This window comes from Gymnodraco acuticeps, unplaced genomic scaffold, assembly GCF_902827175.1.
Source record: "Gymnodraco acuticeps unplaced genomic scaffold, fGymAcu1.1, whole genome shotgun sequence".
Taxonomy (NCBI): domain Eukaryota; kingdom Metazoa; phylum Chordata; class Actinopteri; order Perciformes; family Bathydraconidae; genus Gymnodraco; species Gymnodraco acuticeps.
Genome location: NW_022991956.1, coordinates 351,771 through 376,152, shown reverse-complemented (window position 1 = coordinate 376,152; position 24,382 = coordinate 351,771). Strand labels below are relative to the sequence as shown.

Here is a 24,382-nt window from a genome sequence, read left to right as displayed (position 1 = left end):
TAAAGCTAGATGTTAAACAAGAGCAGTGTTGAAAACATATGACGTAAACTCGTGTACACTTAACAGTTATGATGACTTGATTTCCCTACAGTGCAGAAAACCCTCCGTCATGAATTGTAAATGAGGAGAATTGACCACCCTGAGTGCTGAGACCCCATTTAACAAGCAGGAAGTCTCCATTTTATGCATGCATTTTGTGGAAGGATCTCTATTGACATTTTGACAGATATGACAAAGTGCTGTGCTTGAGTAAGTGAAGTTGTATTCTTAGGACACTTAGTCTGAGGAATGCATTGTGCATACTGAACTGATGTGGGAATGCCATTGAGAACTGCTTTTCAGTATGTAGAGGGTATACTGCACCATTGGTATTTAACATCAAACCTTAAAGCATCAACATGTGAGCCAGCAAAAGCTCTATGTTGTCATTACTAATTGCCCACTTTTAAAACCATCCAATGATTATGTAAGTGTAAAGTTTCTCCTAAGAGGTCTGGTTTCTTTTGGTAAAGGGTTAACCATTATGTCATTTGTATTTTCCTCCTTGTTGCCACCCTTGATCCCCTGACCGTGTTGTCTTTAAACAGCTGCACTGTGGATAAAGGATCTCTTAAAAGAAACATTAACAAAAGCACGACCAGGATTAGGATGCTAATAGCTCACACCCTTCAGACTCATCTCTCACCCCCTGGTCTCTCCTTAAAAACCTGACACATAAACCCTAACCCATATTCAATCAATACATCTCTAATTTAATCCCACCAATCCAGAATACATTGAGAATAGTTGTACTGACTGCTTTCATCTTAACATTTCAACCTGTGTTTTGGTTAAAATGTCTTTCTTCTTGGTTCAGATTTGTTGAAATATGAGGTACTTATTAATAGCTAGTGTACGACCTATAGACATCAGTTTGGAGCATCAGAAACTAAACATATTATCGCTACCTTAGAGAAAGTCAGCACTATTTTAATAATATTTTCACCACTTGCTTTAGGACAACCTTTTCCTGATGGTAAACTATAACCGGTCTCTATATAGCAGGCAGGCCCTATTCTCAAAAACAGTATATTTACTTTGCAGAACACAACAGTTGCTGATATACCATTGCCTCAACAAGATAGTTAGTGTAATTGTGTGACTTAAGTGAATCCTAACTAACAAACCAGGTACAATTTCTGTTTTTGTGAAAGGAGTCTGGTGACGTTGAATAAAGCGACTTCCCTTCCCTTCAGAAAACACTGTCTGATGTCAGAGGACTTTTTTTTTAATAAAACATAAACTGATTTTTTTTAGGTGAGCCTTTTGGATAGGTGGCTAATATGTAACATTGTCGATGCCTCCGTCCACAGCAATGCTTCGGTTTCTGTGCTGGTGACAGACTTTAAGTATATTTAGCCCTAAGACAGATATTTCTATAGTGTCACAGTCTTGGTTTTTATTCATTATGTAGTGTAGCGTCACCCAGTAGCTGCTCCAAATGTGATCTTGTGATTTGTGTCTCATCTCTGTCAGTGTTAATAGCTGTGAGTCCCTATTCTCTCCCTTCACTCGTCATGCTTTGTGAGTTGTTCAAACACAGCAAAAGCTGTGCTCTTACGCGCTCTGACAGGAGTGGGTGTATTGTGAGTGTGTCTCAGGGGGAATATGCATGAGTGCTGCTTGACCAGTAAGCTGACTCACTGATAATGAAGAAAAAAAACTCTGCTCCATAACAGCGTGACCCTTTTCTTTGAAATGGACCTCATCCAGAAACCAAAGAAGAAGACAGAACAGACACTGACAAGAAGTAATGTAAACACCAAATGGCTATATTAAGAAATGAATACATAATTCAACCAACAACATATTTACAATTTTACAAGAAAACATTGAATTTGAAAGCTTATTAATAAACAGGTACATTATTTCATTTCTATGCGTAAATAAGTAAAAAAAACAAACATGTAAAGTTATAACTGCAGTGCAAATTACCAGTAAATATATATTTTTTCATGAGTAAGAATTCAGTTGTTGCCTACTTAGCATCCCATTTTGTGTTTCTATCCCTCCAGGGTCATCATGGCATGGCATCCAACAGCCCTCTGTACGTCTGCTTGTTTTATCGTAGGTGATGTTGGATTTCCACCTGGAAAATATCAATGCTCAGTTTCATACAGGAAATAAAATCAATCAATTAATCAATCATAGATGATTTAAGCAATCATACACGAGTGTACGGACGACGACGGACCTCGGCGCTGCGCAGTACTGTCGTACCAATAATGACGTTCAAGAACGGCCTCAAGTGTATGATTGCGATTCTATTACACAAACTATCATTGTAATCAACAATATCGTAAAATAATTTCATAATGTGCTAATTTGCTCCCAAACCTACGCTTTCTGCTTGAGTTAATCTCCATCAGAAAGTAGTTCCTAGACAGTAGTTCCCATGGTAACGATAGCCGATCAAACACTCCTGCTACCCCGCTTACAGTTATTGATATAATTATAGTAAATAATATATTATTAACCAATTTATTGAAAACAATTTATTGAAAACAATTCTTGAATTAGGCTATTTAAATATCTGAGTAATCACTGTGTGGGATTAGCGGAACAAATCAAATCAGGTGCTGAAACATTTTGGGTTCAGAATGAAGGTGGATGTTCATGCTGCCATTAAAAGTGCAATTCTTGAAACAGCTCTCCATGAACTCCATGCCAGACTTTTTTGCAGGTGGTGCTGTGGTGTTCACGGGTAGGACTACGTTATAGGAAGAGCTTTCCAACGAGAGACAATGTATAACAGTGTAACGGCTGTGTGTCGCTAAACGTCGCTATGGAAACCACACGATGTAGGCTCATGGAAGTAGTTTCGGTAGGCTAGTGGCGCGTGTAGGCCACTGGATACTTTGTGATTAGGCACGTTCTATTTGATCGTTGTTTGATCGTGGAATCAAACACGCCTATTGACCAATCAGAGAGCTTGCTCAAACCTATGTGTTATAGAATATGGGTTTTATTGTCCACTTTTCATGGGGTTTAGGCTGGTTTCTCCGTGGTATAATCTGGCCAGACTCCAACTTTCCTCAGCTGTGAAATCTTCATTTTAACAGATCTTTAAGCATGTTAACAAAAAGTCTATAGATGTTAGTGTATGGGAGTCCATTTTTGCCAATGGGATCGAAAAATATCTTGTTATTTATGTTAATCTCAAAATAATGAGACATTTTAAATTAATTATTTTGTTAAAGTTTCTCATAATTGTTGATAAATAAATAGCTTGCAAGTCATTTTTAGGGAATAGGATTAGGGCCACATTTTGTATTTTTAGATCTGACCAAAGGTACATTCTTTTCTTTAATTCTGACAAAAAAGAATTCTGACATTAAGAAGAATAAGAATTTATAAAAAATATATATATACATGTGGCCCTAATTGTCTTCCGTACATTTTTCAGAGAAAGTTTGTGAACATTTGTTGTCACATTTGGAAGTATTTGGAAGTCTTTATGCTATGCTAACGTACAGTAACCCGCTGATTGACATTCAAGCTGTTATTATTGTTTACCTAAAGTGAATTTTTGAGGAACCACTTTGTTTTAAACATAATCTTTTTAATATTATAATTCCTGGAATCCTCAGTGGGGTAAACAGATGAAGTGTGTGTGGGTTGGATGTGTGTTGTTGGTGTGTGTGCATGCTGTGGTAAAGTGTCATATCTGTCTTTATCAACGTTTCACTGAACGGTTTCTATAAATACTTTTACTAAGTGGCAGGAATTTCACAGCCAGGAGACCCCGGCATCTGAGGGCAGAGCTGATTTTCCACTCCAACAATATAACAAGCTTTACTAAAGCTTCAGCCAGGGTAATACTTCACTCTCTTCACCAAGGTAACAGAGTTCAGATGCATTATTTTCTATAAGGCTTGCCCCACATTATTATTGGCTATATTTTGTATTTATATTTTCGAGAGCCAGCACATAACATGACTCTGTGTAATTCTCATTTACATTTCTCTTTACTTCAGTTTGCCTGTAGAGATAATGCAGTTTTGCATCACCTGCTCGTAGACACTATGCATTACATTAACGCACACTATACGAACAATATCTTGTTAGCAATTGGGGTATTTCTCAATCTCAAGGAAGGCTGCTCCAGAGCCACTATTTCAAACATACTACGTCATCGAGTGCCGCCGAGGTACTGTTCCAATGTCCAGCATACTTGGAATTCTACCGAGCCCGGCGTACTTCGTTTGGAGAAATTTCAAGGCTGCACATGTGTAGACTCCGCGGTTTTAAAATCCCCACAATGCTTTGCGCACGGACCAATTTCCCAAATCTGTGGTGGAAAATGTAAGGCGGGGCCTCTCATATGAAGCACACCTGCTCGCCTGTTCCACTCTCCGTTTTCAGAATGCCAGGAAGTATTTTGGAGTTTTACGGAAGTATTCTCGCCTCGCTTCTGAAGCAAGACGCTCAGAAGACATGTGCTACCAAGCAAGCGTACTCGAGATTGAGAAACCCCTTGGTGTCAGGACTCAAAGAGAGACACGATGGAGAGCTGAGCTTTGATGGCAAACACTGATGGTTTATTTGGAGCTTCGGCCGGAGAATTCACAAGACATGTCATATGGCATCTGACCACACGGATGAGATGCCATAATCAATTCGGAGGAAACCGTCCTCTCGTAGAGGTTTTAACCAGTTTGGATGAGGGTAATCAACATTCTTCACTAGATAGTCTAAACACCTGGGGACACTGAATGACTTGCAGTAGAAGCTTATGGCCTCGAAGATTTCACACCTTGGGTTCATCAAGCCCCGAGAAGGAAGCGTTCCATATGTCCTCATAACAATAAACTATCTTTGACCGAAAGATGCCCGGTCGTAACAATAAACCATCTCTGACCGAAAGATGCCCGGTCATAAACTGGCAACAACAACAAATGGCTAAAGCAGCGCCCTCTGCACCATATACACCAAGGCAAATCCCTCGTTTGTGTAAACCTATACTTGGCAATAAACCTGTTTCTGATTCTTCTTCAATCCGACACAGTAGTAAGGGGACACTACCACCGATGACAAGTATGATTTAAAGGTCCCCTATTTATACTGTTTTTCATCAATATATTATAGGTCTCAGATATATACAAAACATGTCTCTGATTGGCTCGAAACACCAAACAGATCATTGCAGCATTACCCATAATCCCCTCTGTTTCAGCCCCGTTTCCAAAGTGCTGATTCTCTGTCTGTTACTTTAGATGAAAATAAGGAGCCCCTCCCCACGCCTCTCTGAGAGAGGTTTGGTTAAAAAGAACTCAATGGTGCTCTAGAGGAGATTCAGGTGATAAGGGGGGGGGGGTTACCTTGGTTGGTGATTGGCTAATGGTTACACAAGACAAAACATCGTTATGACATCATAAAGTGGCCAAAATCTGATCAGCTCATTTTCAGACAGGTTTTTATAGAAATGGATCAAAAAGAGAGAGAATCTTTGTTCCTGAAACTTTCAGAGTCTCTTTCCACAGAGGGGACACATGTTGATGTAGAAGAGACATGAAGAAGAGGGGACACATGTTGAGATAGAAGAGACATGAAGAAGAGGGGACACATGTTGATGAAGAAGAGACATGAAGAAGAGGGGACACATGTTGATGTAGAAGAGACATGAAGAAGAGGGGACACATGTTGATGTAGAAGAGACATGAAGAAGAGGGGACACATGTTGATGTAGAAGAGACATGAAGAAGAGGGGACACATGTTGATGTAGAAGAGACATGAAGAAGAGGGGGACACATGTTGATGTAGAAGAGACATGGAGAAGAGGGGACACATGTTGATGAAGAAGAGACATGAAGAAGAGGGGACACATGTTGATGTAGAAGAGACATGGAGAAGAGGGGACACATGTTGATGTAGAAGAGACATGAAGAAGAGGGGACACATGTTGATGTAGAAGAGACATGGAGAAGAGGGGACACATGTTGATGTAGAAGAGACGTGAAGAAGAGGGGACACATGCTGATGTAGAAGAGACATGAAGAAGAGGGGACACATGTTGATGTAGAAGAGACATGAAGAAGAGGGGACACATGTTGATGTAGAAGAGACATGAAGAAGAGGGGACACATGTTGATGTAGAAGAGACATGAAGAAGAGGGGACACATGTTGATGAAGAAGAGACATGAAGAAGAGGGGACACATGTTGATGTAGAAGAGACATGAAGAAGAGGGGACACATGTTGATGTAGAAGAGACATGAAGAAGTGGATTTTGCATAATAGGTGACCTTTAAACGTCCTCCACTCACCCGCTTCAGGCTGCCGCCGGTTCTGTTTCGGATGGACTCCATCAGCTGGTCGTGGGCGGACCTCATTGGTGTGGACGGCCGGCTGCCCTCCTCCCCCCTCCGCTCCACCATCACTGGCCTCAGGGCGTTCTTCAGCTCCTTCAGGATGCTGCTCGTCTCCTCCTTCCCTTTCTTGCCTTTCTTACCCTTTGTCTTCTTCACCTTCTTGCCGCCCGCCTCGTGTGCCTTGATGACCTCCGCAATCATCCTGGTGGGTTTCTTCTTCTCCTGTGGCAGTGGAGGAGGAGGTGGAGGCGGAGGTGGTGGAGGAGGCGGAGGAGGAGTTTGTTTTTTAACCAGGTCGCTGCGGTTGAGTTTGGGTGAGGACCAAGGAGAGGCTCTGGGTGAGCTGTAAGGTGATGAGGTTCCTTTCTAGAGACAGAGAGAGGAACATGGATTATTAGAAATGTATTTATAACTAAAAAAGGCTAATGTGCTGAAAGCGGTCGTATTGTACGGTGGCCAACAGGTGCAAATACGCTTCAAAAGCCCAAAAATGTTTAGGGAACATTCACAAATTTGACGAAACATGCGCTGTGTTTACTAGAAGATTTTGCATAAATGAAGCGCTGCAAGAAGCTCAAAACACGATGGAAACGGGGACACTAAAAAGTGATGCACACAGCTGGGACCGGAGCGCTCGTTGACATTCGGGGATTGTAAAGTTGGCCCTCTGTCACTGTCAATGGAAACGTACCGAAAATGTAAGTTTTACCGGTGTTAGAGCCAGTATTTTAGTTTTTATAAGAAAAGCCACCTAATTGTGACGTCTGTAGTCAACACACTATAAAAGACTACAATTCCCACGGTGCCTCCTCTAAAAAGTGACAGTGATGGGCAACCTGCTAGAAAGACGCTGTCGAGGCACAGTTTTTAACCGTCCAATTACCCTTTAAGTTATTAAGTTATATAAGCATTATCAAGAAAGAATACCTAATTGTGTGTTATTTTATTTAAGTTTTGCCTATTTGTTTTGAATATTGTAAAGACCTCTTTTCTTTGTTGCATGTGTAAAAGTTTGTTATTTTATTTTGAGCAACACATCGCAACATCATCCAAACCATCGGAGGCCGAGCAACTCTTGAACTGTAAGTAACATAAAGGAAAGAAAACTAGTTAAAAATGTGTCTTTATTAAAAGGGGACCTATCATGCAAAATGCACTTTTGTACGTCTTTTACACATGAATATGTGTCCCCGGTTTGTCAGGGAACTCACCAAGTGTCAGAAAACACAACCGTCTCTATTTTCCTCCATACAAAAATCTCTAAAAACGGGGCTGGAACGGATCTGATACAGACTGATCCAGATTTGAAAATAGTCTGACGTCAGTGACGAGGAGCTCCGCCTATATGGCCAACTCTCCACCAATCAGGGGAATGAGAGGTTGCCGTGGCAAGGTAACAGCATGGTAACAGCATGGTAACAGCATGGTAACATGACGCTCGTAACTCGGGCCCCTCCTTTGTAGGGGGGCGTGGTCAGCTGCAGCGCAATAGAGCGAAATGAGGCATGGCTAAAATGCATGATCTGTTTGGTATTTTGAAAAAGAAAACGTATAAATATACCTTATATAGGTATGGCCCTACAATATATTATTCAAATATAGCATGATAGGTCTCCTTTAAGGCGAAAGAAAAACAAGGAAGGAAGCCACGACAACCGGCTTATTTCAACAATGTGATCGCAAAGCTACATGGTGTCTTCCCGTTTCGCCCCTCCCAATTCGCCCCTAAATTATTCCCATCTCGCCCCTTCTCCATTTCGCCCCTTTCTCATCTCGCCACTTCGCCCCTTTCCCATTTCTCCCCTTTTTTACATTATGTCACATAAGAAATGATACTTGTTTTGCTTGGTCGTGGGTCTTAGGGGTAGGGTTATGGTTAGGGTTAGAGTTTATAGATCTAATGATGCATCCCATGAAGCATTGCATGAAGTCTGTTGACGAATCAGAGGCTGTTGTTGGGGCTGCATGGGACAGGGTTCCACCTGTTAAAAATCTGCTCAAAGATTGTTGGTCCACCCTGTCAGAGACTCTATGACTCAGCTTATCATAACAACCTAGTGAGGCTGTCCATCCACATCATCTCCGACCCAAACCATGTTCTGAACAGTGAATATGAACTGCTACCATCTAATGGAGATACAGGGTCCCACCATTCAATAAAGTCAGACTGAAGCATCCTTTGTGCATCAGTCAATCCTCACAGTAAACACAGAGCTGATCCCAGATCAGATGCACGCTGAAGGCTCTGAGCAGCTTTTCTCTCACAGATTGTGCTGTTATGTTAAATGTTTGTTGTTTGTGTTTCATGTATTGTGTCTGGATATTTGTCTGTTGATGTTGGACATGGAGCTGCTGTGACGCAAGTCAAATTTCAGACCTGATCTGACAAATAAAGTTATATCGTATCGTAGGGTGCGAAATGGGAATAATTTAGGGGCGAAACGGGAAGGGGCGAAATGGGAATAAACAAAGCTACATACCAGTGCGTTGGTTCTGGGGTATCCGGCTCCCTCTGGCGCCCCCTGCTGCTGGAGTCTCTGCTCCTGAAGACGTTTCTGCCTCTGGCGGTCCTGGTTCCTGGTGAGGATCCCCGTCATGCTCATCCTGGGACCAGGGAGGTTGAACTGGTATCCCAGCTTGATCAAGGTGTTGTTTTCCCTCAGTATCTTCACCATCTCCATCTCTACCTGGAGGGGCGAAAGTTGAGTAAGCAAGAGTTGTTATCAGGGTTGGGAGCGTTACTTTAAAGGTCCCCTATTATACTCTTTTTCATCAATATATTACAGGTCTCAGATATATACAAAACATGTCTCTGATTGGCTGAAACACCAAACAGATCATTGCAGCATTACCCATAATCCCCTCTGTTTCAGCCCTGTTTCCAAAGTGCTGATTCTCTGTCTGTTACTTTAGATGAAAATAAGGAGCCCCTCCCCACGCCCCTCTGAGAGAGATTTGGTTACAAAGAACTCAATGGTGCTCTAGGAGGAGATTCAGGTGATAAGGGGGGGGGGGGGGGGGGGGGGTACCTTGGTTGGTGATTGGCTAATGGTTACACAAGACAAAACATCGTTATGACATCATAAAGTGGCCAAAATCTGATCAGCTCATTTTCAGACAGGTTTTTATAGAAATGGATCAGGACAAAAAGAGAGAGAATCTTTGTTCCTGAAACTTTCAGAGTCTCTTTCCACAGAGGGGACACATGTTGATGTAGAAGAGACATGAAGAAGAGGGGACACATGTTGATGTAGAAGAGACATGAAGAAGAGGGGACACATGTTGATGTAGAAGAGACACGAAGAAGAGGGGACACATGTTGATGTAGAAGAGACATGAAGAAGAGGGGACACATGTTGATGTAGAAGAGACATGAAGAAGAGGGGACACATGTTGATGTAGAAGAGACATGAAGAAGAGGGGACACATGTTGATGTAGAAGAGACATGAAGAAGAGGGGACACATGTTGATGTAGAAGAGACACGAAGAAGAGGGGACACATGTTGATGTAGAAGAGACATGAAGAAGAGGGGACACATGTTGATGTAGAAGAGACATGAAGAAGAGGGGACACATGTTGATGTAGAAGAGACATGAAGAAGAGGGGACACATGTTGATGTAGAGGAGACATGAAGAAGAGGGGACACATGTTGATGTAGAAGAGACAGGAAGAAGAGGGGACACATGTTGATGTAGAAGAGACATGAAGAAGAGGGGACACATGTTGATGTAGAGGAGACATGAAGAAGAGGGGACACATGTTGATGTAGAAGAGACATGGAGAAGAGGGGACACATGTTGATGTAGAAGAGACATGAAGAAGAGGGGACACATGTTGATGTAGAAGAGACAGGAAGAAGAGGGGACACATGTTGATGTAGAAGAGACATGAAGAAGAGGGGACACATGTTGATGTAGAAGAGACATGAAGAAGAGGGGACACATGTTGATGAAGAAGAGACATGAAAGAAGAGGGAACACATGTTGATGTAGAAGAGACATGAAGAAGAGGGGACACATGTTGATGAAGAAGAGACATGAAGAAGAGGGGACACATGTTGATGTAGAAGAGACATGAAGAAGAGGGGACACATGTTGATGTAGAAGAGACATGAAGAAGAGGGGACACATGTTGATGTAGAGGAGACATGAAGAAGAGGGGACACATGTTGATGTAGAAGAGACAGGAAGAAGAGGGGGACACATGTTGATGTAGAAGAGACATGAAGAAGAGGGGACACATGTTGATGTAGAGGAGACATGAAGAAGAGGGGACACATGTTGATGTAGAAGAGACATGGAGAAGAGGGGACACATGTTGATGTAGAAGAGACATGAAGAAGAGGGGACACATGTTGATGTAGAAGAGACAGGAAGAAGAGGGGACACATGTTGATGTAGAAGAGACATGAAGAAGAGGGGACACATGTTGATGTAGAAGAGACATGAAGAAGAGGGGACACATGTTGATGAAGAAGAGACATGAAGAAGAGGGAAACACATGTTGATGTAGAAGAGACATGAAGAAGAGGGGACACATGTTGATGTAGAAGAGACATGAAGAAGAGGGGACACATGTTGATGTAGAAGAGACAGGAAGAAGAGGGGACACATGTTGATGTAGAAGAGACATGAAGAAGAGGGGACACATGTTGATGTAGAAGAGACATGAAGAAGAGGGGACACATGTTGATGTAGAAGAGACATGAAGAAGAGGGGACACATGTTGATGTAGAAGAGACATGAAGAAGTGGATTTTGCATAATAGGTGACCTTTAAAACATGTATTCCATTACAACTATAGTTACCTGTAAGGGTAATGTATTCAGTAACGTAATCTGAGTAGCACAATATAAAAGTAATGTAACCTGATTACTTTCCGTTACCTCAACATCAATGCAAATCAATTAAAGAGAAATAAATATGAGTGAGATGTTTTTTACTTCAGTGTATTTTGTGTAAGAACAATGCAACCTTAGAACAAATAAGAAACTCTTACATTTAGGAATAGTACAGCTGACAAAAACTGTTTTAGTGCATGTACATGTTATGGTATAGTTCATGCATTTAAAGCAAACCACGTATTTTTGCTTTAACAAATCAGGTGTCCACATATTGCATTAAGAATGTAGTAAAAGTGTCACAAGTTCGACACATTTATAGTTGTCTTTGGTTGTGCATATAATCATTTTCCTGTCATTTCAGATCCTTCCTCCAGGCCTACCTATAATATATTGATCTTTATTGATAACATTGGAATGAATCCCTTTACATGTAATCTGTTACTCCCTAACCTGCTTGTTATATTGAGACAAAATGGGAGGTAAAGGTGAACAGACCTGTCCTCCACACATGTGTCTCTGATTGTGGAAGCGAAGCTCGGTCAGGGTGTTGTTCCCAGGAAGAGCTTGAACCAGTGCCATCACGCCCTTCCCAGTCACATAGTTGGACTCTATATTCAGACTGGTGATGGACGAGTTCTCCCTCAACATCTTAGCAATGGCCAGAGCCGCAGGGTCATCAGCGTGAGTGTTTGCCAGACTGAAGACCCGGACGTGTGTGTTGGACCTCAGCGCTTCAGCAAATCGGATAAGGGTTTCCTAAAAAGTATAAAAAGAGTATCATCAAAGTTTTTTGCAAGAAAAATATTTCCTATAGGACAATTTGAAACAAGGAGCTTTGAAAAAATGATAAATTGATAGTGTTAGGGCTATTGCGAAATTCTTATTACTTGACCAGCATCAGAGGTGGGAAGTAGTGGAGTACAAATACTTCGTTACTGTACTTAAGAACATTTTTCTGGTATCAGTACTTTACTCCACGACGACTTTTTACTTGTACTTCTTACATGTTGAACACAAATACCTGTACTTTCTACTTCTTACATGTTGAACTCAAATACCTGTACTTTCTACTTCTTACATGTTGAACACAAATACCTGTACTTTCTACTTCTTACATGTTGAACACAAATACCTGTACTTTCTACTTCTTAGTTACATGTTGAACACAAATACCTGTACTTTCTACTTCTTACATGTTGAACTCAAATACCTGTACTTTCTACTTCTTACATGTTGAACCCAAATACCTGTACTTTCTACTTCTTACATGTTGAACACAAATACCTGTACTTTCTACTTCTTACATGTTGAACACAAATACCTGTACTTTCTACTTCTTAGTTACATGTTGAACACAAATACCTGTACTTTCTACTTCTTACATGTTGAACACAAATACCTGTACTTTCTACTTCATACATGTTGAACACAAATACCTGTACTTTCTACTTCTAACATGTTGAACACAAATACCTGTACTTTCTACTTCTTACATGTTGAACACAAATACCTGTACTTTCTACTTCTTACATGTTGAACTCAAATACCTGTACTTTCTACTTCATACATGTTGAACACAAATACCTGTACTTTCTACTTCTTCCATGTTGAACACAAATACCTGTACTTTCTACTTCTCACATGTTGAACTCAAATACCTGTACTTTCTACTTCTTCCATGTTGAACACAAATACCTGTACTTTCTACTTCTCACATGTTGAACCCAAATACCTGTACTTTCTACTTCTTCCATGTTGAACACAAATACCTGTACTTTCTACTTCTTCCATGTTGAACACAAATACCTGTACTTTCTACTTCTCACATGTTGAACCCAAATACCTGTACTTTCTACTTCTTCCATGTTGAACACAAATACCTGTACTTTCTACTTCTTCCATGTTGAACACAAATACCTGTACTTTCTACTTCTTACATGTTGAACTCAAATACCTGTACTTTCTACTTCTCTCATTTTCCAAACAGCTGGTTCCTTTAGTCTGAATGTGTGTTTGATGCGTGATCATTATTCTTTAGAGTCATTGCGTGCCTATTGATTTGAACACGATCCGTGTATCCATCATTTCCTGGTCTTCTCTAAAGAAGAGGGACCAATGAAAACGTTGTCATGTTGCCGTTGTTCAGCATGGAAACATTCATTAGCTAACAATGACATTATTGTTCTATTAATATAAAGGGAGGTCAGGTACTCTTTAAAACAGCTGCTAGTTATGGGTACTTTTTACTTAAGTACATTTCAAAGCCTCTTTAATTTTACTTGAGTAAAGAAGTTTAGTCAGTACTTCTACTTTTACCAGAGTATTTTTAAACACAAGTATCTGTACTTCTACTTGAGTTAAGGATGTGTGTACTTTTGCCATCTCTGATCAGCATTCAAACCTCCAGATCTTACTGAAAACAGACTCCTTGTCAAAGCTGTGGACGCCATTATTTTGGTAATTTTCCAATCATAATATGTGGGCTTTGCCAAAGATGCACTGTAACTATGCTATCAGTTACACAACCATGACAAGATGCCCGGTTCTAAAAATAAGCTGGTGTACAACCAAACGTTACCCAACAGCAAGGACCAGGATGCTAGGAAGCTCAACATACACTTTAAATTTCAAAGCTAAATTAGAAACAGGGGATCATGGGAAATGTTAAAGGTTTTGTTGGAGCTATATATTGCGTTATGTCATTTAATGGTTCGAGATTTGTTTGCTGTTATTGTTTATATATTGGAGACAGATGTTGGTGGGATTAGCGCACCATTACAGGCAAATGTTTTTTTTACCAAGATGAAACAAGCATGCCATAGAAAAGGCACAGGGCAATTAATTATTGGAAACGTGATAATTGTACTTTTGGAGGATATTGGATCAACAAATAAATGTACGAAACAAGCCTTGGATCATTCCAAAAAGATTAGCGGGAGTTATATTTTTTGATTTCATTTCTGTCTTATTTCTTTGATTTTCGTTTGTTTACATCAGTGAATTTCTCCTGTCTGCATTCGTACCTGAGATATATCATCAATGTTGTTCAGATTGACCTCCGTGAGTTCAGGGCTGTTGTTCAAAGCTTGTTGAAGAGCTTCGTCAACAACGGTGGGGTTTCCGGTGGCGTTGGGGTCGGCAGGTGGAGGGGGAGGAGTCAGTCTAATAGGCTCCGCCCTCTGTGGCCTCAGTAGCATTGGGGCTGAGCTCAGCGCCCCAAAATCCTTTGAGGGTTCAGGCTCAGATTTTTTATTCTGTTCCTCCTCTTCATCTTCTTCTTCCTCCTCCTCCTCCTCATCTTCTTCCTCTTCCTCTGTTACAGCTTCTTCCTCTTCCTCACTTTCTATTTCTTCTTCTTCTTCTTCTTCATCTTCTTCTTCATCCGGCTCCTCCTCTTCTTCCTCTTCCTTCTCCTTCTTGTCTTCTTTCTCGTTTTCAACATCTTTTTCATCCTCTTCCCCGCTGTTTTCTTCTGTCACACACTCCTCTTGTTCTTCATCCTGTATTTTTGATCACATTTTGTTAGTGTTTCAAATGCAAAGCTGTACCTTTTAGTTTTCTTAAAGACATGTATATTATTGAGCTAAATGATAGCATATGTTTTTTGAAGAAACAGTGGAAGAAAATTATGAATCTCCTCTTATTTTCCCTTTAAATTGCTTCTTACTTTGAACTTTTTAAAGTTTTTTGTCTTGGTTTCCATCTGATACACCTTCAAACAAGCCGTTTAGGCCTCTAGCACATTGTAGAAATGCCAAGCTATTCTTATTAAACATCTACTGACCGGTTTGGGGCTTCCTCCAGCTATCTCGTCCTCCAATATTCTCTGGGTCTCATTTTCCCAATACTTCATGAGGGCCTCTCTGCTGAAGGTGCCCGTCGGGGTCTTGTCCGTCTGGTCTTTCTGTCTGAGTCCTATGGGCACGTTGGCGTCAGGATCGATGTCCACAAGCTCCTTTTCCAACTCGGCCAGCTCTTCAGGGCTGAGGGAAGCCAGAAGCTCGTCTTTCATCGACATCTTCGTACTTACTCAACTCTCTGCGGTACCCGAAAAAAACTCATGACCGGAGCGTTTTGAACCGCAGAAACACTAGAGTTGTACGTTACTGAATCCCAAAATGAACGAGATGTGTCGGTATAGAGAGTCCAAGAAAAGGTCCAACGTGAGTTAGCTATCCACGGTCATAAGAGGTCCAGTTCAGGTGAATGGTTCTGGGTGAAGTACGTACTCACACCAGTCTGAACCGGATCTATCCTGGCCTCTCGTACTGCTATGAGTGTGTTGTGTGTGTCCTCTCCTCTCCTGTCTAATCTCTCCAGCTGCCGTTCTGGCCTTAAGAGAGGGATCAGAGGGGAACGTACCAAAGTGTGGGCCCCATGATGCAGCGTCTTTTTTGGGAGGCACTCCTCCGAGAGCCACAAAAAGCATGTGAGCTCAGAGACTGTGGCCTGTCAACGTAGCTGTCTGTCACCACAGCATGAGTGGCTTTGTTCAGGGCCAAAAAAGAACAACTGGACACAACAGAAGAGAACTATAAAACGATAAACAGAGATAAGCTATCGCCCAAATACTCAATTTATATCTCCTGTTGTTGTTGTCAGTTGATCTGGATGATTTTAAAACTGCCGGATATACATTTAGAGGATGGAACAAAGAAGATAGCTAGGGTTGAAGGGTTTATTTATGTTTTGTTACTTTAGGATTAAGGTTTGGGTTGAGATATGTACGTTTCTTTCTTCTTCCCCCCTAACTTGTTAGCATTCTGTTAATTTAGTAGATTTTGACATGAGAGGCACATCCAAAACTAAAATAAGGCCCTAAGCTCCAGTAATATACATTAATTCAGCTTCTAGGATTTTTAGCCTAGCTAGCAGTTTGACGATGCAACACAGTCTCACGGCATTTCGAGTTATAATCACGAAGTGAATCTATTGATTTCGTGTTCACCAACATGATTTTCGCATTTTTTTCGTGTCACACAGAACGATTTTAAAAGCAATGTAAATAATAACAACTTAGAAGGAAAAAGAGATTAAAAAAAATACAGATTTCAGTATTCTGACACAGAATGATTTTAGAAGCAATGTATTTATATTGGTAGTATGTTTCGTGCCTGCACCAAATAATAACAGATTAGAAGAAAAAAAAGATTTTAAAAATACAGATTTCAGTATTCTGAGGCTCTGAGCCATTTCTTTTCCTCACGGGGCAAAAAAACTCCGACATTATACTATTTAAAGTAAAAGGGTTAGGGTAAGATATTGAGTAAGAAAATGTTTTTATGAACCACACAGCTTCCGGTCTTCCATGACCCGACCGGACAAAAAGACGTGGTGCAGGCACGAAACATACTACCAATAGAAATACATTAATTTTTTTATTGTTCTGTGTGACACGAAAAAAAATCATGTTGGTGAACACGAATCAATAGATGGAATGAATTTCGGGATTATAACACAAAATGCCGTGAGACTTCAAGCAGGCTACAGCTTCAGAGAACTGCTAGCATGGTGGTTGACTGTTGTTTAAATGCTTCGACTTTATTTGATGCTTCAAATGGATAGCAGTGGGAGAATTATGACCTGTGTTGCATTACAGCATTTGTGATGTAAATAAACTTGACTTTAGGATTAAATCTGTCACATGTTCCCCTTTTTATCAATTGTATGTCTGGTTGAGTGCCAATTTACTCAACTTGTATTTAGAGAATGCAAACCTTTCTGCTGTGAGGTTATATGTCTCTTAAATACATCAACACTTTCCCATGCAAACACATACGTGGCCCACCATCGCCACAGATCATTCAATCTGGCACAGAGATCATAATACAATAACAGGAGTTCTGCTAATATTATTAAGGGCTTTAAACAGCTCATATTTCTGTTGTGCTAATCTGCTGTTGAGTGACTAGTTGTTGTTAGACAGAGCCAGACCCAGCATGGAATAAGAGCACAAAAACCCTGTAGTTTAAATGTCACTCAGTAAACACCACAGTTGTTCCAGTATTTGTTACCATAAATAGTTTATTGCAAAATGACTTCTTAAACATATGTGTAAGAGACAATACTATGTAAAAGGTCATTTTTCTAATACACAATATAATCAGGTATAGCCAGTACAAAGTGAGGTGTTTTCACTTAACCTCCTAATTAGACTTCTTCTCAGGACTGCGTCTGATTGCACCTGTTAAGGCGGAACATCTAACTTCTAAATGGTTCTGATTGGTTGCCGAGTTCCCTGCTTATATTCTCTTTGAGCTGAGGTCTAATAAGCATGAAGTGAAAACGCCTGTGTGAGTGGAAAGTGCATTTACGGCCCATCCGAATGACCAGCTGTTTCGTTGCTCTCTTGCAGACATTTTATCAACATTTTCTTTTAGTCTGCACTTTTTAAGCTCTTATGTGTAAAAAAGTCAAGGTAAACAAGGTATGGGACATGGGTGAACAGCCTGGTATATGAAATGCACACAGACACATTGACATTAGGGGTTCAATATAAAGAAACACATACGTTTATTGAAATTATAGCATATGCTATATTACACACCTATTTCATTCGTCTTTTTCTTAATGATAAGTTTTTGTTTTGTAAAAACTGTCACTAACCTTCAGGTCAAATCTGTAAAACATAAAATAAAAACCTGCTATTGGACAGATTTAAAAAAAAAAATCCAGACAGACCAATCCAACAAGTAAATTAAAGCCATGTGTGTCCTTGTAAAAAAGTACTTTCTTTGTGATTTTCTTTCTGGATATTCCCGGCCTTTCCTAACACCTTATTAAATTATTATTTGTTATCTATCATGGCCATTAATCAATCGCCTTTTAACAAAGACAGAATGTGCTATGTCAATGCAAAATAAGAAGACTCAATAAAGAGAGAAAACATTTAACTTTTCAAACATAGGAAGTCATATTTTTTTCTGACACTTAAAAGAAGTGGTAGGCCTTCAGAGAAAATGCATTCCCATTTCATATATTTTGAGAAAAGTGTTTCCATCACACAGATCAAAAGTGTTTCACAGAGAGGAGAGGTGGCCCTATAGGTCGTTCTCTCTGTAGGTCAGGTAGCTCTTTAGTCTCGGAGGATAATGGAAAGCAGATTCAGGGTCATTCAGCATCCCGAGGGTCATGTGACCTCTGAAGTCGACTGAAGTGCTGCAGAGATGTCGGCCTGCCTGCAGACACAGAAACAACAACAAGCCTCCAGTTACACATTCGTATCCATGGCTAAACATCCTGGACAGATTTAAAGTTTTACTCAGTTTGTCAGATATCTCCTCCCACTCGGGCGTCTTCTCCAGGTTCGCTTGATGACAGGACAGATGTTTACCGACGTAGTCCAAGAGTTTCCACGACACGACACAGAGACAAACTCACAGAATGGAAAAAGACAAAAATCTGGGAAGTTGTTTATTGAATGTTTTTGTTTTGTTGGCTCATTGATGGGTTGCATGCACCGAAAAAACTGAAATGTTGACTTGAATTAAATGTATTAGGTCAACAGATTTCACAAAACTGTATTAGCTTAGTTGAAAGCAATACATATTTTGTATTTAAACTTAATAGTAATGCTTTCAACTAATTTAAAAACACACATATACAGTATATACACAGTATATCAGTCATCAGTCAACCTGGTTAGTATAGTAGGCTACAGTAAGCAAAGTATAGTATAGTAGTATATAGTATTATATAATATATAGTGTATAGTATTGTGTCCGGCAGTGTAGGGTTCAAGTCCCGAACAGACCTAAAATATGGAGTGTGGTCTGGTACTTGAAGAGGTCCCAGTTCACCTGGCGTGGTGCCCTTGAGCAAGGCACACATGATTATGATAATTCTATGATGGAGGGTTTGGAGGCAAAGTATCCAAATTAGTGTTGCACGGTGTACCGATACTTGAAAGGTACCGCGATACCCTGCCGTTAAAAACGTTACGATTCCTCCGTTTCATTAGTATCGGTACTTTAAGAATTACGGGGAAAAGTACTCCGGTGAGAAAGCGCCGTTTTAATAAGAGCCGTGTGTGTTCAGCGCTCTGCTTCCACTCCCTGCACTGCAGCCGTGCCTGCAGTCCCGCCCCTCTCTTGTGCACGCTCTAAGTGCCTCCCCTCTCTCGTGCACGCGGCCACGCGCTAGCTGCCAGAGCATGTGAGAAAGCGAGAAGCATGGCTGCAAGTGGGAGTGCAACTGCCGCTTCGCCTCGGCTTGTTGACAAAAAAGACGCCAGAAGCGAAAAACAAAAAAGTTGTTTATAGATTATGCTTAATTGTATTTAATAGAAATTCTAGTCATTTATTTAATTTATTGTTTAAAAGTTTGTGCTATGGTTATGGTTCTGGTGTGAAATAAAGCACAATAATTACATTTAAGACTGTTTCCCTTTTTTTAAGAGAAGTATCGAAAAATAATCGGAATCGCAATTCTTGACTTGGTATCGAAACCAAAATGTTGGTAAGCTGACAACACTAATACAAACACTATAATGGGTTAATTCCCACTTAAGTGCAGTGTACATGTGTGACGATGAACAGTTGATTTGGACACGTATATATATCATCAGCTCTTCATGGGTCTCTCTCTCTCTCACTCACACACACACACACACACACACACACACACACACACACACACACACACACACACACACACACACACACAAAATAATGATTTTCTGCTATTGTCCTTGTTACATTGGTGCCAATCAAGCTGTTTTGGAATTTAATATTTTCTGAGAAGGACAGAGAGAGAGGGGGAGGGGAGGGCTGTTTCCCCCCCTCTCTTGGGAGGGGGGGAAACAGCATGAAAGTGAAAACCAGAGACAGTGAAAAACAAATGCTAAAACCAGAAAACAGGACATGGGGAAACATGTTCATTAGATTGTGGTTTTGCTGCAGTGTTGTTCAGTGATGAAACTGCAGTGATACACAGAAGGCTCTTTGTGGAAAATCACCAGAGTGACGGCAGAGCTGTGAGGTGCAGAGAGAGACACTTCACAGATTGATCAAGTTGGCCTCTAAGTGAGAGGAGAGAAATGGCAACTTGACTCCAGGAATGTCTTTCTTTCTGTAACTATATAATATACATTAAAGGTCCCCTGTTATACTGTTGTTCATCAATACATCACAGGTCTCAGATATATACAGAGCCTGTCTCTGATTGGCTGAAACACCAAACAGATCATTGCAGCATTACCCATAATCCCCTCTGTTTCAGCCCTGTTTCCAAAGTGCTGATTCTCTGTCTGTTACTTTAGATCAGTGGTTCTCAATGTGGGGGGCGCGCGCCCCCTGGGGGCCGCAGAGGCATGCCAGGGGGGGCGCGAGAGACCAGGAGGAAAAATGGTTCTAAAAAAAAAAAGATTAAAAAAAAAAGATCAGAATTTTTAAAATCATTGATTCGAAAATAATATGATGCAGTACTATTACGTCTGGGTCTCTGTGTTTCATTAAAGCTTGGCTCTGTGTGTGTGTGTGTGTGTGTGTGTGTGTGTGTGTGTGTGTGTGTGTGTGTGTGTGTGTGTGTGTGTGTGTGTGTGTGTGTGTGTGTGTGTGTGTGTGTGTGTGTGTGTGTGTGTGTGTGGAACGAGCCATTTTGTGTGCGCAAGAGAGAGAGAGAGCGCACCGGTACTGGAGATCGTTGTTGTTAGCTTCTGGTGCTAGCGAGCTACGCTAACAGATATAAGGAGTTTTTTCAACAACAAAGTGGAGGAGAGTCCTCTCCTGTCAGACTGAGAGTCTCAGTGAGCTAAAGGACTCTGCAGTGTTATCTCAGTGGGTCTCAAATGTTTTGGTCACCATTAATGTAAACAATTATTTCCGAGGCACACGTTTATATGATCATTATAGTTATACAAAAATAAGAGAATAAATGAAAAACAGGTATGAAATACTATATGACAGTAAAAAAAGAATAAAGTTTAAAAGGGTGATTTGTAAAATATCCATAAAGAAAAAGTAAATCTGTTTCATATGGGTGTTGAGAGAGGTATCCATAGATCTCTTCATTTTGCTCTCAAAGTGCACCAGATTGATGCATTTAACTTCAATATTTAAAAATAAATCTTCCCGGGGGAGCTTGCCCCCGGACCCCCCTATGTGAGGTCCACACACCACCTGTAAAAATAGCACTTGACCCCTGCTTACACCTATATGCCGTGAGCTGATTATCGAGCCTTCATTGTAACAGTCGCACTGTGTATGTGCGTGGGGATTGTTGCAGTAGAACGTTCCACTGTAGCGACCGGTACATTAATGGGAAACCCTAAATGTTTGAGCACCCTCTATGAAACGTCAAGCTACCCCACAGCACCCTCAAAATAAATCTCTGGCGCCGCCACTGAGCCTGACTATCTGTGTTGGGGGGGCCCGACTTTTTTTTTTCTCCAAAGGGGGGGCCTGACAGAAAAAGTTTGAGAACCACTGCTTTAGATGAAAATAAGGAGCCCCTCCCCACGCCCCTCTGAGAGACATTTGGTTACAAAGAACTCAATGGTGCTCTAGGAGGAGATTCAGGTGATAAGGGGGGGGGGGGGGGGGGGGGTTACCTTGGTTGCTGATTGGCTAATGGTTACACAAGACAAAACATCGTTATGACATCATAAAGTGGCCAAAATCTGATCAGCTCATTTTCAGACAGGTTTTTATAGAAATGGATCAAAAAGAGAGAGAATCTTTGTTCCTCCACATGTTGATGTAGAAGAGACATGAAGAAGAGGGGACACATGTTGATGTAGAAGAGACATGAAGAAGAGGGGACACATGTTGATGTAGAAGAGACATGAAGAAGAGGGGACACATGTTGATGTAGAAGAGACATGAAGAAGTGGATTTTGCATAATAGGTGAAATCTAGAACTCTGATATTCTTAAGATGTTTGCATGGTAGTAATGCTGGATGATTGGTGCTCACAGTATGCGTCCCTCACAGCTCTGTGGATGGGCAGCTGGCAGGCGAAGCTACATTGAGGTTGGCTCCGTTCTGCAGAAGAAGCTCGATGCATTCCAAGTTTCCAGATCCAGACGCGTCATACAGGACTTTGTTGGCGAACACTTCACCACCTAGTGGAGCTCAGAAACACACACAGAAAGATCTGACGGTGGTGGGAAAATGGTTGTGTGCTGTACTCAACATACAATAATTATAGATGTGAAAGGTGGGAGAAGTACTCAGATCTTGTAGTAGAAGTAGAAGTACCGAGTGAAGGATGATACAAGTAAAAGCTCTGCATTCAAAATGTTACTCAAGTAAAAGTACAAAAGTATGAGCATCAAAATATACTTAAAGTAAAAGCAAAAGTAGCCATTGTGCAGATTGGTCCATTTCAGAATAATATCACTGCATTATCCCTTTCTCTTATATAGTGAAGCTTTTTATAGACAGCTTACACTAAAATGCTAACTCAAAAATAGTTTCATTTCATTTCAAACCTTTATTTATACAGATAAATCCCATTGAGATCATTGATCTCTTTTTCAAGGGAGACCTGCTCAAGTAGTTCCACATGAAACATAAAACATAAATAGAACAAGAAAAGGACATCATACAGCATCATTTACATAATTATCCACATAAACAGGTACCAATAGCTTCCGATTGACTAGCATCCAACCGAGCTTTAAAAACATTTAGTGGCACCAGATTGTTCAGTTTCCATTTAATTTGCAGACTATTCCAAGACAGAGGAGCTACACATCTAAAAGCTGTCTTCCCTAAGACAGTCCTAGCAGTTGGCACATTTAATAAAACCACAGCATTCGATCTCAGGCAGTAGCCACTTACAATTTTCCGTGAGATCAAGGAGCAGATATAAGATGGAAGTTTCCCTAACATGGCTTTGTATATACAAATGTACCAGTGACTGAGCCTCCGTACAGTTAGTGAAAGCAAACCAGCCCTTGCATACAGGGTACAGTGATGCGTTAATGCTTTACAGTTTGTCACAAATCTCAGTGCACTGTGATACGCAGCATCTAACTTGACCAGGCAATTGGCAGGTGCATTCATATACATCAAATCACCATAGTCCAGCACAGGTAAAAAGGTCACAGTGACTAGCCTTTTCCTGGCCTCAAGCGAGAAACAGGACTTGTTCCTGTAGAAGAAACCTAGCCTAACCCTCAGCTTTTTAAGCAGGTTATTGACATGAAGTTTAAAAGTGAGACAATCATCAAACCAGATACCAAGGTATTTGTAACAGGTAACCACTTCAAGTTGTATTCCTTGCGTAGTTACAATATCTAAAACAGGCTCTGGTGTCTTTTTAGCTTTAGAAAAGAGCATTACCTTGGTTTTCTCAACATTTAAAAGAATGAATAATGAATAATGTTAAAAACAGCCTGTAATTTAACACCAGCCTCCTTAATGGAGGGACCTGCACAGTACATCACGGTATCATCCGCATACAAATGTAAAGTAGCTTCATCCACATTTTCACCTAAACTGTTGATGTAGATGGAGAATAAAAGTGGACCTAAAACAGAACCTTGGGGAACACCATTTGCAATGTTCAACCACTCAGAAGACAGCCCATCAAAATGAACACATTGGGACCTTTCAGAGAGGTAGTTCACAAACCAACCCACTGCATGGCTGGATATGCCGATACTGAGTAGCCTCTGCTTTAAAATGTGATGATCGACGGTGTCAAACGCTTTTGAAAGGTCAATAAATAGAGCTGCACAACTCTGCTTATTATCTATAGTAACTGAAAATAAAACTTTTATATTGATTTGTTTAGTGAACTTTTTGGCGTTGCAGTTACAACCCTCCGCCAACAGATGGGGGTGCTTCAGCCCCCTCAGCACCCCCCCTTCCCGCGTCCCTGCCATTACTTTTATTTTAAATCAAATGCACCTGTTTTAGATTATATATTAATGTTGATGTATCGGTTGATTTGCAGGTTGGTTGTTATTTGTATAATTATTGTATTGTTACTATAATACTGTGTATTTTATTATATTAACTATAGATATTTATTGCTATTTATTAAATTAAAATACTGTTATGAACACTTTACAATGTCAGCTATGCTGGTATGCTGGGTTTTTTAGCTGGCCAGGATGGCTGGTTTAGCTGGTTTAGCTGGTTTAGCTGGTTTAGCTGGTTTAGCTGGTTTAGCTGGTTTAGCTGGTTTAGCTGATTTAGCCCAGCTAAACCAGCGAAAGTGTCAAAACCAGCTAAA

The 24,382-nt window shown here is 40.7% G+C and overlaps 1 protein-coding gene and 1 long non-coding RNA gene across 2 annotated transcripts; both read right to left on the bottom strand.

Annotated features, from left to right (window-relative positions):
• Nucleotides 1-1,800: 1,800 nt before the first annotated feature.
• Nucleotides 1,801-15,315, bottom strand: lmod2b (leiomodin 2 (cardiac) b). Its single transcript, XM_034200666.1, has 6 exons — nt 14,982-15,315; nt 14,221-14,697; nt 11,693-11,953; nt 8,832-9,038; nt 6,307-6,717; nt 1,801-2,128 (listed from the first exon to the last, which is right to left on the bottom strand). The coding sequence occupies exons 1-6, from the start codon at nt 15,213-15,215 to the stop codon at nt 2,102-2,104; spliced, it is 1,617 nt and encodes a 538-aa protein (XP_034056557.1). The 5' UTR covers nt 15,216-15,315; the 3' UTR covers nt 1,801-2,101.
• A 1,886-nt stretch (nt 15,316-17,201) lies between these two features.
• LOC117535966 lies at nt 17,202-22,790 on the bottom strand. The gene is made up of 2 exons (XR_004567482.1): nt 22,111-22,790; nt 17,202-18,375 (listed from the first exon to the last, which is right to left on the bottom strand). It is a non-coding gene; the product is annotated as an uncharacterized LOC117535966 (long non-coding RNA).
• Between the last annotated feature and the right edge of the window lie 1,592 nt (nt 22,791-24,382).